Source organism: Agelaius phoeniceus, chromosome 2 (assembly GCF_051311805.1).
Source record: "Agelaius phoeniceus isolate bAgePho1 chromosome 2, bAgePho1.hap1, whole genome shotgun sequence".
In the NCBI taxonomy this organism is placed as follows: domain Eukaryota; kingdom Metazoa; phylum Chordata; class Aves; order Passeriformes; family Icteridae; genus Agelaius; species Agelaius phoeniceus.
Genome location: NC_135266.1, coordinates 113,814,676 through 113,830,560, shown reverse-complemented (window position 1 = coordinate 113,830,560; position 15,885 = coordinate 113,814,676). Strand labels below are relative to the sequence as shown.

General features: G+C 40.2%; 1 protein-coding gene across 1 annotated transcript in view; it reads left to right on the top strand.

Moving 5' to 3' along the window:
- Positions 1-15,885, top strand: part of CRYBG3 (crystallin beta-gamma domain containing 3) — an 85,435-nt gene that overhangs the window by 20,142 nt on the left and 49,408 nt on the right. The window contains exon 3 of the mRNA XM_054653102.2: positions 5,453-5,880. Within this exon, the coding sequence (XP_054509077.2) occupies positions 5,453-5,880 (428 nt within the window). The remainder of the gene's footprint in view (positions 1-5,452; positions 5,881-15,885) is intronic.

Below are 15,885 nucleotides of genomic sequence, written 5' to 3'. Positions count from 1 at the left end.
ATTACAGGCTTAAATAGGAAAAACCCACTTTAACCATGTGTTTTTTCAATCCATTTGGCTCATGAGCACTAGCAACAGTGGACTTTTAGGGGTTCCTATTGTGTATTTCACTATCTGATTGTACTTTTGCCTGAATTTTTTCTTAATGCCATTCTAATTTTCTTAGACAAGCTTTGTTCTTAATCTATGTCTCACTATCTCCAATAGTTTTTAATGAGGTTTCCATATATATTGCCTCCTGTTGGTTGCAAAAGCCTTAAAGATTTTCCTCACAGTACTTGAAAAAATGAAAGCTTATTTCATATGTGGATTTAAGGCACCTCAGTGTGTCCCACTCACTGAGAAAGAGTGGGAGATTACACCAAAGATGCTTTAACTTCCCACAGAAAGAAAATCTGTCAAAAAACCCGCACTGTGGGGGTGAACTAGCCTGCCACCAGCCCCAGCTATATCACTGTGGATTTTGCTTAGCACACAGAATTTATATACTGTGTCAGTGTTCAAACTGAATGAGATGCTCATAATTGTTAAATGAAATGCAGCCATCTCAGTGGTGTTGAAAGGTCAAAGCTAAGGCTGGGAACAAGATTAATTTTCCTGTACTATGTGTGGCAATGCCTACATGTGCTACTTTGTGCACCCAGCGCTTCAGCCTGAAGCTGTTAATTAATTTCTAAAGGCCAGCAAACAGAAACTCAGGAGTAGCGCCGTGACCCGTTCTCAGATCAGGGTGTTGGGGTTAAATGACTTGTTGGAAGTCCCTGGGCTGAATTAGTGATGATCCTAACTTTCTGATGGCAGGCCATCTTCTCCCACAAGTGCAGGGGAGATGAGGTGGTAGAAGGTGTCTGTGCAGGAGGCAGGGTGTTCTCCCAGTGCCACCGGACAGGCAGCCTGAGAGGTCCCTACGCGGCTGTCTGGAGTTTCTGCTTCGTAATGAGCATTCATTCATGGGGAGGGAAATCCCAAATGTCTGGCAGTTGTGGCTGCAAGCTAATGCTTTGTTCACGGAGATCTGTGTTTTAATGCTGGTAATGCTTTCCTTTCCCTCGTTAGGGCAATAAAAGAGGTTGTATTTTTGGCAGACAGATGTAGCCCTTGCCGACTGAGAACCTCTGGCAATTCCAACTTCAGCCACCCAGCTGCTGAGAAAAGACGCTTTACAAGGGTGGTCACAAGGGTTCCCTGCTGGGCAGGAGGTGAGGAAAACTGAGGTAACCTGGCAGGTTACCCTCCCCAGGGTGCTGCTGTGCCACATGGGGGTTGTTCACCTGGGCCTGCCTGCCACAGCCTGGAGTGGATTACAGCCTGGAGAGGATAAATCAGCTGGGATAACAATCCTGCCTGGGACGTGGCATGGGGGCTTGTCCCCTGAGCCCCAGCTGGCAGGTTTCAGTGCAGCAAAGTGGGAGCACAGTGCCCAGACACAGCGTCCCTTATTGCTGCGGTCTCCTCTGTCACCTGATCGAAGTCATAATCTTGTTTCACACTCTGCCACACCAGCCTGGTTGCGTGTGAGGGCACAGGCCCATAGGATAATTCAGGCTGAAGGGACCCCAGAGTGTCATCCAGTCCAGCCTCAGTTCAGCTACAAGGTCAGGGCAGGTCACCCAGGGCTTGCTCAGTGAAACTCGGAGGAACGAGTTGCCAAAGGACTAAAAGCTAATTAAAGCTTCATGAAGCATGTCACAAGCAGGAAAGCTCACAGAGAGTGGGAAAGGGGAGGCAAGGGGAAGACTGATGACAGTTCATAACAAGAGGAGCAGAAAGACAGCACTATAGCAGGAAAATTCTTTTCCTTGCATCAGCAAGGATCTCAAAGGGGATCTGGCTGGTAGGTTTCCATCCAGAAACCACTGTTTTCTTGGTGACCCGGAGAAACTATTCAGACTGCTGTGACACTGTAAGAAGACTTTTAAAATTTATTTTTCTTTGACTGGTGACATGAGGTGTAGGCAAAACAAGAGTCAATGGTGTTCCTGCAGTGTGGTGAATATCAAACTGCTCAAGCTTAATTGTGACAGGGAATCAAATGCTCTATCAAGGTTGCTCTGACTGTTGAAAACTGGTGGGATGTACCATAGAAAGGATTACTTTATATAAACTCCAAACCTTTACCTTTTTTTTTTTTTTCCTGAGTGCTCACTAGGGGCTTCTGTCAGAGACAGACTGGGAGAGAGGCATGGGGAATGCTCAGTGGAAGTTTCTGTGGTACTGGCTCGTGGAATTGCCACCATGCTGCGTGTTCAGCAGGCACTCGTGCCTGAAGGCTCCTGCTGTGCTAGAGGCTTACTGGCTTTCGTAAAGTAAAATCATGTGCTTTCGTCTCAGCCATTTGAATATGGCACCTTCTTAAAATACAAACTTCAAAATCTGCAGCAGGAGCAGTGTTGTTTGTATAATGCTTCAGACTTTGAATTGAGATTTTGTGTGCAAATGATGAAATACCAATAGCTCAATCTGTCTGTTTTGGCAAAGTGGAGCAGGAGGGAGAATATATGGAGAGTAGGATTGATTATATTGAAGGGAAGAAAGAAGGATTTGCATAGTTTCTGTGTTAGGACATAATATCCACATATATCTTCAAATAAGCACAGTGTAAATGTTCTCTGTGGCTTTTTTTCATGCAAGACGCTATTTATGGTTAAAGGTATGGAAGGACCCTTTCATATTAAAGCTTCCTGTTCTTTTGATTTAGCAAAAGTTAAGTAAAGAAAGGAAGATTAAAGAGGAAAGAAATTCTAAATAGATTTCTGTTTCTGGAAGCAGAGACTACAAAACAGCTTTTCAAGCAGGGCATAAATTATGCTCACAAATAAGAAGCGCAGTCTTTACAAGTGTTATGTCTCAGAGCTGCTCAGAGAGGACTTTCACATGTAGAGATTTAACTATATTTGATGTCTCAGCTCTTAATAGGAAAAAACCCCAAACCCTCCACTAGTTTCTGAATACAAGTGGTTTTAAAAAATGGACAAAACCGCACCAAGCAAAACAACAACAAACAAAAACACTTAAAAGACCAAATAGTTGTCAAGTTTTTAATGTAACTATTTCTTTTATAGTTAATGCATTTAGTTGTTAACTTCATAGATATTTTAGTAGTTAATATAAATGTTTATGGCTTAAAAGGGCTGTGCAGAGAAAAGAATAAGATTTGTGTGCATTTCCTGCACTGAGGTACTCTTTTAGATTAGATAAATCTGTGTGAACGGTACAAATCACAAAACTATGGAGCAATGCCCTCCACTTAAAGTTGAATTAAAATCTGGCATTGAAGAATGCTGAGGTGTTAGTCCAAGTAAAGGAAGAAAATATGACAGTAGAACTTTGAAGCTGACATGGTGAATCATTCACCCATCAAATTTTGGAAATAATTTTGTTTTCTTGTTTCTGTTTTGTATTTCCTTATGCAAAGTACTCAGTTCCTCTGAGATAAAGTAAATTATTCAAGAGGTTCATTCCAGGCTCATGTGTTACTTGTCTAATACTGAAGACAGCAGCAAGAGCTGTGGCACATCTCCAAGCTGCACTGTTGGCATCTTAATTTCCAGAGCTGGGTGTGGGTAGAGTTAACATCTAAATAGTAAATTTCTGATCCCACAGGGGTGACTGCTCCCCTTTGTGATGCATCAGCTGTTGATCAGAGCAGTATGGGGGGAGTGGTGAGGTTTGTCACGGGTGGGATGAAAAACGGCCGGAGTTTGACATAGCCCACTTTTAAAAGTTTACTTAGAAGTTCAGTGTGGTTGTACAAGTGTCTTGCCTGTACATAGAAAATGGACATTGTGTGGATTTCTCAAGGACAAATTAGTGCTGTTCAGTTTCTATCCTCACAGTTCCAATAAACAATTTCATTTCCAACACGTACATCTTTAAAATTAAGCAATTGCATCTGCTCTGTATTTATAGGGTAAAAAAGCATTGCTTGAAGTTTATAAACCACTGCTTCAGTATCACTAAATATATCTTGAAAGTTCTTAAGAAATTGCTGTTCCCCAAGGATGAAGCTGAGTTCATTAAAACACTCTTTTCATCATTACCATGATCCTAGGTGGCCTATTAACAAATAAGCCTGCTGGCTTATTTGAGATTACTTCAAGTAGAAATTGGATTGGTCACCTAGTGGAAATAGTAGCTTTCTATGTAGGTGTTGCCCAATTTGAAAAAATTACTCTTATCCAAATGTATTGTTGACACAACTAAAATTTGCATAGGACTTTTTGTTCACGTTCTTTCCCACTCCTGTTGAGCAGGATAGATTTCATCTGAGAAAAGCTTGGGGTAACTTTAATCTGTGTTAATAAACTGGGTTGAATCAGGAATTGAAATTACAGGGTTGTACTGTAAAGATAAAATAGAGAGCAATAGCCTATGGCACCCATTACAAAGGGTGGGGATGGGGGAGGGAGATGCTTCCCAGAAAGCTTTAGTCCAGGGGAAAAAACACATTTGCAGATTGTGAAGCTGAAAATGTGGCTATGAGTGGTGTTTGTGAAGCCTTCCAGTGAAGTTGCATCACCCTTTTGGGCAGATGGTCTTGACAGAAGTAACATGAGCTTGGACAGCAGTCCCTGGATCTCTGAGAGGAGCTGACACAGAGGAAATTCAAGGGCATAAATTGGTGAGGAGTAGAGCTTGCCTTGCCTCTGGGTGTAGATGCTCAGCTGAGTTGAGGGAAGAAATGAACATGTGGTTTGAATGAGGGGAAGCCCTGCCGTGGTGCTCATTCATTTCAGTTCACTGATAGGGCTGATAGGCACTTCAGAAGGTCAGAGGTGCAGGGCTGCTGCTCTGTAGGACCTTGTGTGGAAACCAGGGAGAGAGTGCTGGAGACTGTGGGAGGCAACAAATCCATTTGGAAGCAGCTGTGCAGTTCAAGGAGAGCTGGCCAGAGGGTTCAACATCAAGTTGCTAAGGATAATAGGAAGGATTCACCTCTGGGACGTGAGTTGAGTTTGTTTTATCCCAGTTCTGTTCTTGATTCTCCTCGGTTTTTCAGAAGTGCAGAAGGCTGTGGGGTGTTTGTGTTTGGCTCTGGTGTTCTTGCCTACATTTGCAAGCTGAAAACTGTTCTCACAAGCACATGGAGGTTTGTTTGTGAAGCTGTGCTTTCTGAGGGGATTAGACTGAAGTGTGAAATAACTGTTCCTTGCTTCTTCCCCATGTTTTTGATGCCAGTTGAAGCAATTGTTACCATCTGTCTTGTATTTTTTTTTCACTGCAGCTGCTCAGGGAATATTCTAGCCTGTGCTAGTCCTTTTTACTTTTTGTGGAATAGGGTCCTCTTTGGTAAAAAAAGAGAAGACAACAAGCAGTGGGCTTTAACCTTTTTAAATGACAGATCTCCTGAAAGGAAAACAATGCATAGGTGCAAATTAAAATCAAGGAATTTGGGAATGTGTGAAAATGACAGGAACCATCATCTTTATGTGTTTTTTTGTATTTATCTTAGGCTTGTCAAAATGAAGAGAAGAACCATTCCACAGAAGAGCTTAGCAAGTCTGAAATCCAGGAGGAGCTGAAAAAGGCTAATAGCCTTCCTAGTCTGACTCCTGGAAGCAAAACATCAGGTAAAGAGAAGCAACCCCGAGAAGGCTTTTTTCATTTCCTTGGAAGCTTATTTAATATTGCAACAAGATCTTCTCTGGTAGAATCTAAATCCTCTACCTTCCAAGATGAACCTAATAGATGTGAAAAGGATTTACAGAGCACAAATACCCTTCCAAAGGACATGCAGCCAAAGCACCCAAAAATTGAAGAGCCTGCAACTAGAAAAAAAGAGGAATCTGTAAATAAAGATGATGCCATCTCAAATAATATTGGGAAAGATATCACACAGGATCTTCAAGGAAGCTGGAAACAATCCTCAGATACAGAAAAGTAAGTTTTAGAATTTATTATTAAATATGTTGGTGTTTGTGTGTGTACAGAACTATGCTGACCAAGTTCAGCTGACTGTATGAGAAATGTCTGTCATTTCTAAGGATGGTTGGAGTGTCCCTGACATGACTTTGAGCAAACCTCCAGTAGCAACTGCCCTAAATAAATGAGCAGGGGAGAAGTGAACTGCAACAAAATATAAGTTTAAAGAAGTTGTTTAGAAGTCTCCTGACTAGATGTGGCATTTACAAATATGTTAAGAAAAAGAAGTGTAAAGAACTTATTTCCATCCATATTATGGCCTATATAAAAGCTTGAATGTTTGTCCTTTTTATAATCTCAGCAGTTCAATAATTTTACTTCTGCAAATAAGGTTTTCTCACTTTTAAATTATCTTTCCTAGTTTATTTGACTGGGTGATTTTTTGCTTTTGTGATTTTTTTTCTCCCTAGTTCTTTGGGGTTTTCCTGTGATGTAAAGAAGGTTATGTAAAACACTCAATTTCAATTAACCAAAATATGGAGCATTCTTTATAGTCCTGTAGTATTTTTAAAAGCAGATTTTTTTTAAAAAGTGGTGGTAAGGGCACCATTGTGTATTTGAGAGTAGAAAACTTAAAACACTGGCTGTGGTCAACGCTGTGTATAACAAAACCTTTTATGACTGTCATAAACATAGATATTAGTTTTCCAAAATAATTTGTACGTGTTATGTTGGAAATCTGGCTGCATGTGGGTCAGCACAGCATGGATTTGGAGTTAGGTGTGAATGTGTGCCTGTCCAGTTTTTGATGGGTGTGTAGAACATGGACTTGTTTGTGGGCAGTGGATCTGCAAGTGATGATGACTCAGGCTTTCAGTATGGCCCAGAATATTTATTTCAAATTTAAGCAGAAAGTAGGGATTGGGAGTAACCAGTAAGTCTCTCACAGTGCTCCTGCTTGCATTGCAGAATGGGAGGGTGGGCTCAGAAGAAGCACCTTTTTTTCTTTTAATTTTTTTTAATTAATTTGAGTTGTGCTCATTTTGTTTATTGGTGGCATGTGAAATGTTTCATCTCCATGTAGGACGTCAGAGACAGCCAAAATAGCTGCTTGTTGAATTCCATTTCCATACTGGGGATGTCTCCAGCACTCTGCCCTTACCTATTATTTGGCAGAATGATTATTTGAAGCATTATGTTATAAATGCAGTGGCTCATCAGGATGTGAATAGGTGATGTGATACCTATTTAAGTGAAGTTAAAACTGTATTTCCACCTTCAAAATGCAGTAGTTAATAGTAATACTGGTTGTGTTCTCATGAGCACTCTGGTTTGGTCTGTGACGTGGTTGACTGGTTTTTATCCCAGACTCTTATCATGGTATCACCCATCTGACTGTGCTTTTTCCTAGCTGCAGCTCAGCACCACCACTGCTTTGATCAATGCAGGAGAAAAGTTCTCCTCCCTTCAGTTGTTCCCAGGAGAGCCCAGGAGCATGGTGTTATTTGGTCTGGTTCCTGAGCAAACTGTACTCCCTAAAACCTGTTGGACAGGCTGGGTTGCTGCATCAGTCTCTTGCTGCTATTTGCTGTTTCTGTAGTGTGTCCTTCACTGTCTATGCACAATTTACTGGGTAAGATGGATCTCATTCCCCTTTTTCTTCTTGTGAATTCTTCATAAAAATGCAGATTAAAAGAATAAGGCATTTATCAAAGTTTGAAGAGTTTGGAAAGTGTGGGTATTAACTTGCCGAAGTGACCTCTTCGCTCTGTACAGAAATTTTTGAGTTATTTTTGTTTTCCTGAAGTCAAAGTTACAGTTGGATTTTTCAATTGACCATCCTTTGGTGTTGTCCTGTATTGTTAGGTAATCTTTGCAAACCAGATTTTTTTCAGTGTCGATTTGTCTCATGGCTAGGCAAGCATGAAAGAATGTGTGTTGCTAGTTTGGAGGTAAGGGAGGGTTGACCTATATACAGAATGAAGCTTTTCCATGGAAAATAACTTTTTTCAATGGAAGAAAAAAAATTTTTTTTCATTGTAGCTGTTGTAAATTAGAGGAAGCATTAAACCAGTCTATGTCCTTTTAAGCTCATTCTGAAAAGTACAGTGTACATTCTGCCCTTTTGGCTTGGGATACTAACAAGTTAGACAATCTCTGTGTAACTTTAATTATGTTTTTCTCTGCCTGACCACACAATGTGAACTGCTCTTCTGAAGCAATTAGTAAAGAAAAATTGGAATGGCTGCAGGGAAGCAGAGGCTTGCATTGTTTACCTTTCTAAAAAGTTTGAATAACTGTTTTTTTAGTAAGGATAACTGGTTTTGGTTTTTTTCTTTTATGGAAGTTATTGTGCTGAATCTGTTCTTTTTTAGTTTATAAAAGTTTAAGGGATGTAGAGTAGTTTATTCTTTCCAAAGAAAGAATAGAAAGAAATTTCTTTGCAAAGAAATAAAGAAAGAAAGCTGGGTTTTTTACTAAATATTAACTACCTGGTATTCAATTAGCATGGCTAAACTATAAAAATGCTCTTGGTTGCTGCCAGTTGGCTGAAGAGTCTTCTTGGGAATGGATGCTACAAGCACATGAGGAATGATGGGGAGAAGGGGTAAAGACTTAGCACAAAGCAGCAGGAAGGTGTGGAAACCATGAAGAGCAAAGATGATGTGAATCTAAGAGTGATTGAGCCCTAAAAGTCATGTGAGATGTGCTAGTGAGCCATTTAAAGCCAAAAGTATTGGTTCCATTGATAGTTGCATTAAACTGAAATGTCAGCATTTTCTGTAGAGGCAGGATGTAGCAGAGAGCTTTACAAATCCTTGTGACCACTGCATTATTAATCTTACAGGAGTTTCCTTTGTCCTGAGGAAGATGTAAATGAATTTGTTAATTCTACACTGCAGTGAAATACTGCATTAGGGACTGTCTCTGGTTAGTGAGGAGGTTGCAATGATAAGTGGAAGAGGAATGGATGTTAGATTGCATAATCCCCATTAGAGTTGTATAAAAAAAAGAAAGCCTAAACCAAACAACCTTTCAGATTTCAAAAACCTACCAGATGGTCTCAGATGCCTCTACTCAGGCAACCTCATTCTCCTCATATCCTTAAAGCAATATTTGCTGAAATTCAAGGATATCAGAGTGCTCTGACCTGTAAACTGAGGTTAATTTTGCCCTCAGTGGGAGGTCTGGCACTTGGTAAAGACTTGAGTTTCCAGGCCTTGGGCCAAGGAAAGTGGAATTCATGAGCTCAGTCTGTGGAAGTATATGTTTTTGAGGGACAAAATGTGTAGGTCAGATTATTTATTCCTCCATCACCCTGGCTGCTTGGCTCAGAGGTAATCTGTACCTCAAAGGCTTTTGCTCCTTTAATCCCAACAGTGGCAAGTGGTAAAGGAGGAGCACAAAAGACAAGACCATGATACATTTGGCAAAGTCTCTAGACAACAATTATCACAGACAATAATTGCAGCACAGAAGATGGGTGAGGAGAGTTGGGCTCAGTCTCCAGTTATTTCATCCCTCAGTCTTCCATTTCTCTGGGTTGGTTGAAGGTTTCTTTGCCTTGAAGAAGTGAAAGGGAGCAAGCAATTGCAAAGTAGGGTATTTGCTACTTAGAGTAGAAAAACCCATTCTTAGGTAAGATGGCAGCTTCGGGGTAGGATAGTCCCCTGTGACTGACTGGTAGGTATAAAAGTGAAAACTTTGTGTTTACTCTTGGGCTTTGCACTTCTTAATGATGTTAAAAGACAACCTTTAGCTGATGAAATAAGCCCTAAAAATAAAACCATGGAACAGTGGGGGTGCACTTCACCTCATTTCTCATTGCTGAAACTCTACATGAGAGAGATGATGATTTCATGAAGTAGGTGACAAATATAAAACACAGATTTGCCCCATTATCTTTCTTTCCTATAAAGTAAAATTCTTGCACTTTTATATATATTGCCTGTCACTAAAAAGCAGTGATTTGTCCTCAAAATTGAGAATGGACTTCCTGCAGTGAATAGCTGCCATCTTCTCAAGAATCCCAGTGGTGGTAATGAGTGGTACCTTGTGCAGGTGACTGAGGACAGAACTTTGGTGTTTTCCTCCTGCCCCAAAGACATATGCCCCGCATCTGTTCCATTGACTGCTTGCCATTTGTCTATTTTCCACTAGATTTTTTTTTTTTTTAATATCCAGTAACAATAAGTGGATGTTACAAATAGTGGTGTGTAGAACAATAGTGCTTGTGAAACTGCACAGCTTGTTCTGGACTTCAGCAAGGAGGAGCTTTATTGCATTGCTGAACATGGCTGAAGAGAAAAAAAAATCAAAATTTTCCTTACTCTAAATGTTTTGATTAAGTAATCCTGCTTAATACAGTAATACCTGAATTCAACAAAGTATTTTAAGATCCCATCTTCTTCCTTCTGTTACGAACCTTGTAGATATGGATGTGAGAAAAAACTCAGAACCCCACAACTGCAAGGATTTTCTTCCTGTAGGTAGAAAAAGGGGTGGGAGTGATTTCCAAAGCCGATGCTCAAAACATGCATTTAAATTTTACACCCTACTAAGAGCTAGGTACTAGGAATAACTTAGTGAGAGCATTGCAAGCAATTTCATTCAGAAGGGAGGTAGCCCTAAGGAAAAGGAAATTTCAGTCTGTTTACAGTTCTATTATGTTATACATTAGTGGGTCCTGTGAGGTATTTTTTTATTATTATTTATTTTATTTTTAGGTCTAGTAAACCTGTTGTTATACATCTAATTGATGTATGTTAGTATTAGCAATTAGTATTTCCTACCTTGCTACTGTCAGCAAATCCTGCCCTTTTATTTTGATAGAAATGCATCTGATAAAATCCTTCAAGCTTACATAATTCTCGTTAATAGGTTTGTTTCAGAGCTTGTAATTCTCCTTTGTGTTGCTTTTCAGAGGCAGGCTTGTGGTGATAACAAAACACAGCATTAATTTGTCTGATGGATTTGTTGTGTATTGTGGTTTGATTTCAGTAAGTAGCAACAACATTCATCATTCCCTATAGATGCCTTTGGCAGAAAATCAAGAGTGAATGAACAGAAATTCATCACTTAATTCCAAGCAGTGGTCTCATCAGGTAATTCCTGAGGAGAAGTGGGGAAGCTGCTGCTGCTCCTGTATTTGTTGGTGTTGATTTGTTGATCTTTTGCTGGCTTTCTGGCCATGGAAATGCAGTGTTGTTCAGTTGCTGGTGCTCTGGTGGGCAGGGAGTCATTGCTCAGAGTGACCTGCTGCCACTTTAGGGGGGGCATAAACTACCTGGGCAGCTCCACCCTTCTAGGTCAGCCAAATACCACCCAAAATTAGAAGGCTGTCCCTGGGGAAGGAGCAGGATCATCCTGCCCCTGATTTCCTGGGTGAACTGTGGAGAGTGGTCACTCTCAGGGCTGTGCTGTGGGAGAAATGCAGACCTCAAAGCATTTCTCTACCTGCCAGAGAGGGGTGCCTACCAGAGATGGGATGTGGTCCAAAGGAAAGGTTCTTGTTGGTGCCAAAGCAAAGATTTTTCTGTTTCTGAAGAATGAAACTTTATATTTTAAGAGTAATTCTTAGCAGATGTGTGATGGAAAACTGAGCTAAATAAATTAAGTCAAAAACTAATTCACTGGATTGTTTTCTTCACTGAACTTTTTTTTTTGGTAGAGTTGTTCAACTGTGCAATGTATTCAACTGAGTCAAACCCTTTGCTTTTCCTACCCCACCTGAAGCTGCACTCTTGCTTCAAGAGTGTAAAGGAATGTCCTGGCTTTGATTCCTCATTACGTCTCAGAAGAGGCCAAGAGGAGTGGCTTTCTTCAGCCTTAAAATGAGAAACTAAGGGGAGCCCTCACTGCTGTCCCCATCTCTTGCACGGCAGCGAGAAGCAGCAGCGGCTCTGCTTGTCCCTGCTCCCTGGGAGGGGCGAGTCCTGGCGCCTGAATCCCAGAGTGAACAGAGGAAAAGGGAGGGGCAGCAGGTGAGGACAGTTCCCCCAGGCGTGGGGTAGGAAGGCTGGCTGCTGCCAGGTACTGGGGAAGTGGGACAAGGAAGGGCAAGGAGTGATCCCTTTGTGCTGGTCTTGGTCTCGCAGCCTCTGGTGTTCTGGGTCAGCCTTGATGTGTGCTCTCTTCCTCCAGACTCAAAGAGTAGGTTTTCCCAGATGTGGGAGATAATCAAGAAGTACTGCCCTAAAGGGCAAGGGGAAGGAAAAACATTCCTTCCAAGGTCACAGAGACTGTGTTTGCTTTTATTAAAATTGTCATTGGCTCTTAATTGCCCTTATGGAACATTAGCTTTGAAATTTCCTGCAGAATCAACTGCGTGTAAATCACTTTGTTCAATCAAACTTTTGACCTTTTCAAACATACATTGTGACGTCCCAGGACACTAAGTATTTCAGACTGCGGATTTATATCATGAAGCTATCCCCTCTGGCTAAAAAATTTTCTTTCATCTAAGTTGTGTATGGCAACTATTCAGTTAGCCCTCAGTGTCTTTTTTTCAGCAAGTCTTTAATTTTTCCCATTTATTAATGCCTTACGTGAGCATAGAAACCAGCTGGCTGAGTAAGCTGGGTTCCACCAGAAGGTGTTTCAAAGTGACTTTAGGACATTTGTTTCCAAATGAAGTACCTTAACATATTTTTTTTAAAAAGCTGTCAATTAACTATACAGTGGAATAAAAGCTAAGTGGAATAAAATTAAAATAAACAACAGTGTAATTTTAAGATGGTCAGAGAGGGCTAGCCAGAAGTCACAAGTACCAAATCTAGATGAGTGTTTTTCAGCCTGTAGGCTGCAGATCCCTCTGGTAGCTCCCTCTGTGAGGTCTATGAGAAGAGATTGGGGGAATCATGCACAGATATGCTTGTAAAAGCAGCAGACTGCTGCACTGGAGAGAAAACATCTGGAAGAGTGAGGAAGAGGGAAAATTCACCGTGGCATGTTTTGGGAGAGGCAGACTGGGCAGCAGTGTCCTGCTGTGGAGATGCACTGTGCTGCCAGGGGTCTGAGATGCTCTGTCAGCCTGTGTGGTCTGCCTCCACCTTTTGGAAAATGTATAGGGCTCTCTGCTTCCTGCATTATTGTGTGGTACAAACAGGTTTGGAGGGATTGTCATCTCGATTGCAAACACTTGAAAAATGCAAACAATGTGTTCTTTATGGGTGCACTGGATGAGGCATTTAAGGTAGCAGGTTTCTTCCTGCTTCTGGCCTTCCAAATCAACAACACTGTTTTATAACCACTGCCGCTTGGGCAAGTTACACAAGATGTCTGTCATATAAGATGTCAGAACATGTTCCCCTCTCCTTGAGTTAGTCCCCCTTTAACTTTTTATATATTTTTCACAATAGAAGAAATATCTACAAGCACCTACTTTTGACAAATATAATGTAACTCATGTTGACATCCTCTCTTGTTGCTGTCAAAGTCTTTTGTGAAACTGATTTAAGGCTTTATAGGGAATTGAATGGCTTCCTGTGAGGACAGGAAAGAAGGAATCTCCTACTATTTGAAATATGTGACAAATGCACATTGGGTTCTTTGTATAATCAGGCTTTCGTCTGCATCCTCACATGAGCTGAAAAAAATTTTTGCAGGGAGTTTTTAAAGTAAATTCTGACCTGACATTCTTTTGCTGATCAGAAATGAAACAAGTCTCCAGTGACACTATCAGAAGATTTTTTTTTTTTTGTGGCACAGCCTGCTTCTAAATTTGTTTCATAAGACTTACAGCTGAGTTGCTGGTGTTGCATAGGAACATGGGTTTTCATTTTTTAAATGTCTTGTTGCATGGGAGTATTCAGAGTGAATATGCTTCTGTGTGCTCTGCAAGGAAATGCATTAGGACTAAAAGGTCTGCTGATAAAATTTTTTATAACATGCTGAGGAGCAAATTCTTTATCAAAGGTCAGGGACCCTGAAGTTGCCTTGTCTGTGGAGGATAGATTGGTTCTGGTTGAAAATAAAGCTCACTGACAAAAGTCTTGTGAAGCCTGCAGGAGAGCAGAGCTGTGTGTTGGGAGACACTGGCACAGGCTGGGGCTCTGCAGCTGCAGAGGGGCTGGAGCCAGTGCTCCTCAGATGTGGGTTTGTGCACAATTCTCCAAGGGGCAAAAGGCTTGGAGTCTTCTGACTTCAGATTGGTCAATTGGAGCATAAAATTCCCTCAGAAGACAAATGGAGAGCGAAAAGAAGTGGGAGAAGTTATAAATGTTGCCACATAGGCAAAAAAAAGCCTCTGAGTATGGGGTTTTTTTTGTCTGGCCTTCTGTAATAAATGTTGGGGGGATATGTAGCTCCAGTCAGTGTAGATATAGAACCCAATCATGCTGGCTTCTCCTTGGCATCCCTTCTGAAAAATTTACCTATTCATCCCATATCTGGATTCTTTGGGTTTCAGAATTTCTGAGTTCACATAAAAAATTCAAAGGCAAATTTGGGTACAGAAGACAACTGGAAAGGTATGTTCCAGGTTTCTTGTGGAATACTGGTTCTCAGCACATGTTTGTACATAAATCTGAATTCTCCCCACTGCATATCATACAAAAATACCAACTATGAAGTAAAAGACACTCAGTATCAAGCTGTTGATTCATAGTCATGCCTTGGTTTTGGTGGAAATGAGTGTTTGGCATCTTGCAATACCATTTACATGCTCACTTCAAACGTGTCATTACAGTTGGTCTGTACAAGAATCCATAATTTTTTTTTTCTTTTGGAGAAATGGTACCAGTATGTGTTCTGCTTGTTTTCTTAAAAGAAATTTCATCTGGATTCAGGGCACTTGTAGGCCAACTTTTTATTTTTGAGGTTGGCCAAAGTATAGAGGAGCTGCAGTTTGTAAAAGCTTAATAGTGATTATTTAAAGCAGGAAAGGTTATTCAGTGAGGTTAATTCTAAATAAGAGCATGATCAGGTCTTACATTCTTAAGACTTATTTTTAGTATGACTCTGATTGATGCTGAGTAAATATACTGCACTGCAGAACTCAACTCAATCCTTCCCCTCACATTTTTAGGATCCCTGGAATTTTAGAAAATATATGAATAAAATTTTCTGTAGAAAACAATAATTTTTTTTACTACCTTTTTTTCTCCACTGTGTTTTGTTTTTTTTTCACTCAGAAATGTTTATGTTTCTTTGGAGGATTGTGAATCCTCAAGTCAGCCATTTTTACAAATGGAGCGTGTGATGTTTAGCAGCTACCACTGCTGGTATAAACCAAACTGGTGCTATAGAAGGCTAAATGTAGGCATCTAACTTGGGAATTTGAGAGATGTGCTATTTATACTGGACTTTCCTGTTTCCTCTGTGACTTAATATACCTGGCCAGCAAACCCTATATTGAGCTTTTGCTCCATCAGAGATGACAGTGAATTTAATCCCAATACAAATCAAGTTCTCACAAAGTCTGAATGCCCACATTAATATATTTTGGCATTAGCCTAAAGGTACTTGACAATGTAAAACATGCATATAAATGACTGTTTATATATCTCTTTTAATGTTTATGCATTTGAATAATTCCACATTTAGTTCACTTGTACTCTGTGTGTATTCTTTACTTGTGGTTTTATATAGTAATAAGTTCTCTCTTCAAAATAAAAGTGAAGTAAGAATCTTGGCCTCTAAAATCTTGTCAGAAAATAGATTCTATTTTTAGATTGGTGAATCCATTCCATTTTTATATTCTTATATATCTTTTGAGAGAATATATGCTCAGAATCCATACAGATGAGATTTGAAGTTACAGTTACTCAGTGATACTCCGATGTTTCACTTTCCTTAGTAAATTTATGTTTTATTTCTCACTAAAATTATTTGTTCTCAACTCTAGAGCTGTAACAACTTCTAAACAAATTGTACAAATGAGGGAAGATGCAAAGAGCCTTTAGAAGCTATTAAGTGATCTTTCTATATTGCAATGCTTTTATATTAGAAATCAAATCTTAGCCAACACCTTTTTTTGTTGTTGTTTTTTTGCCCAAGAGAGTCTCCTGAAAGGAGTAGGAC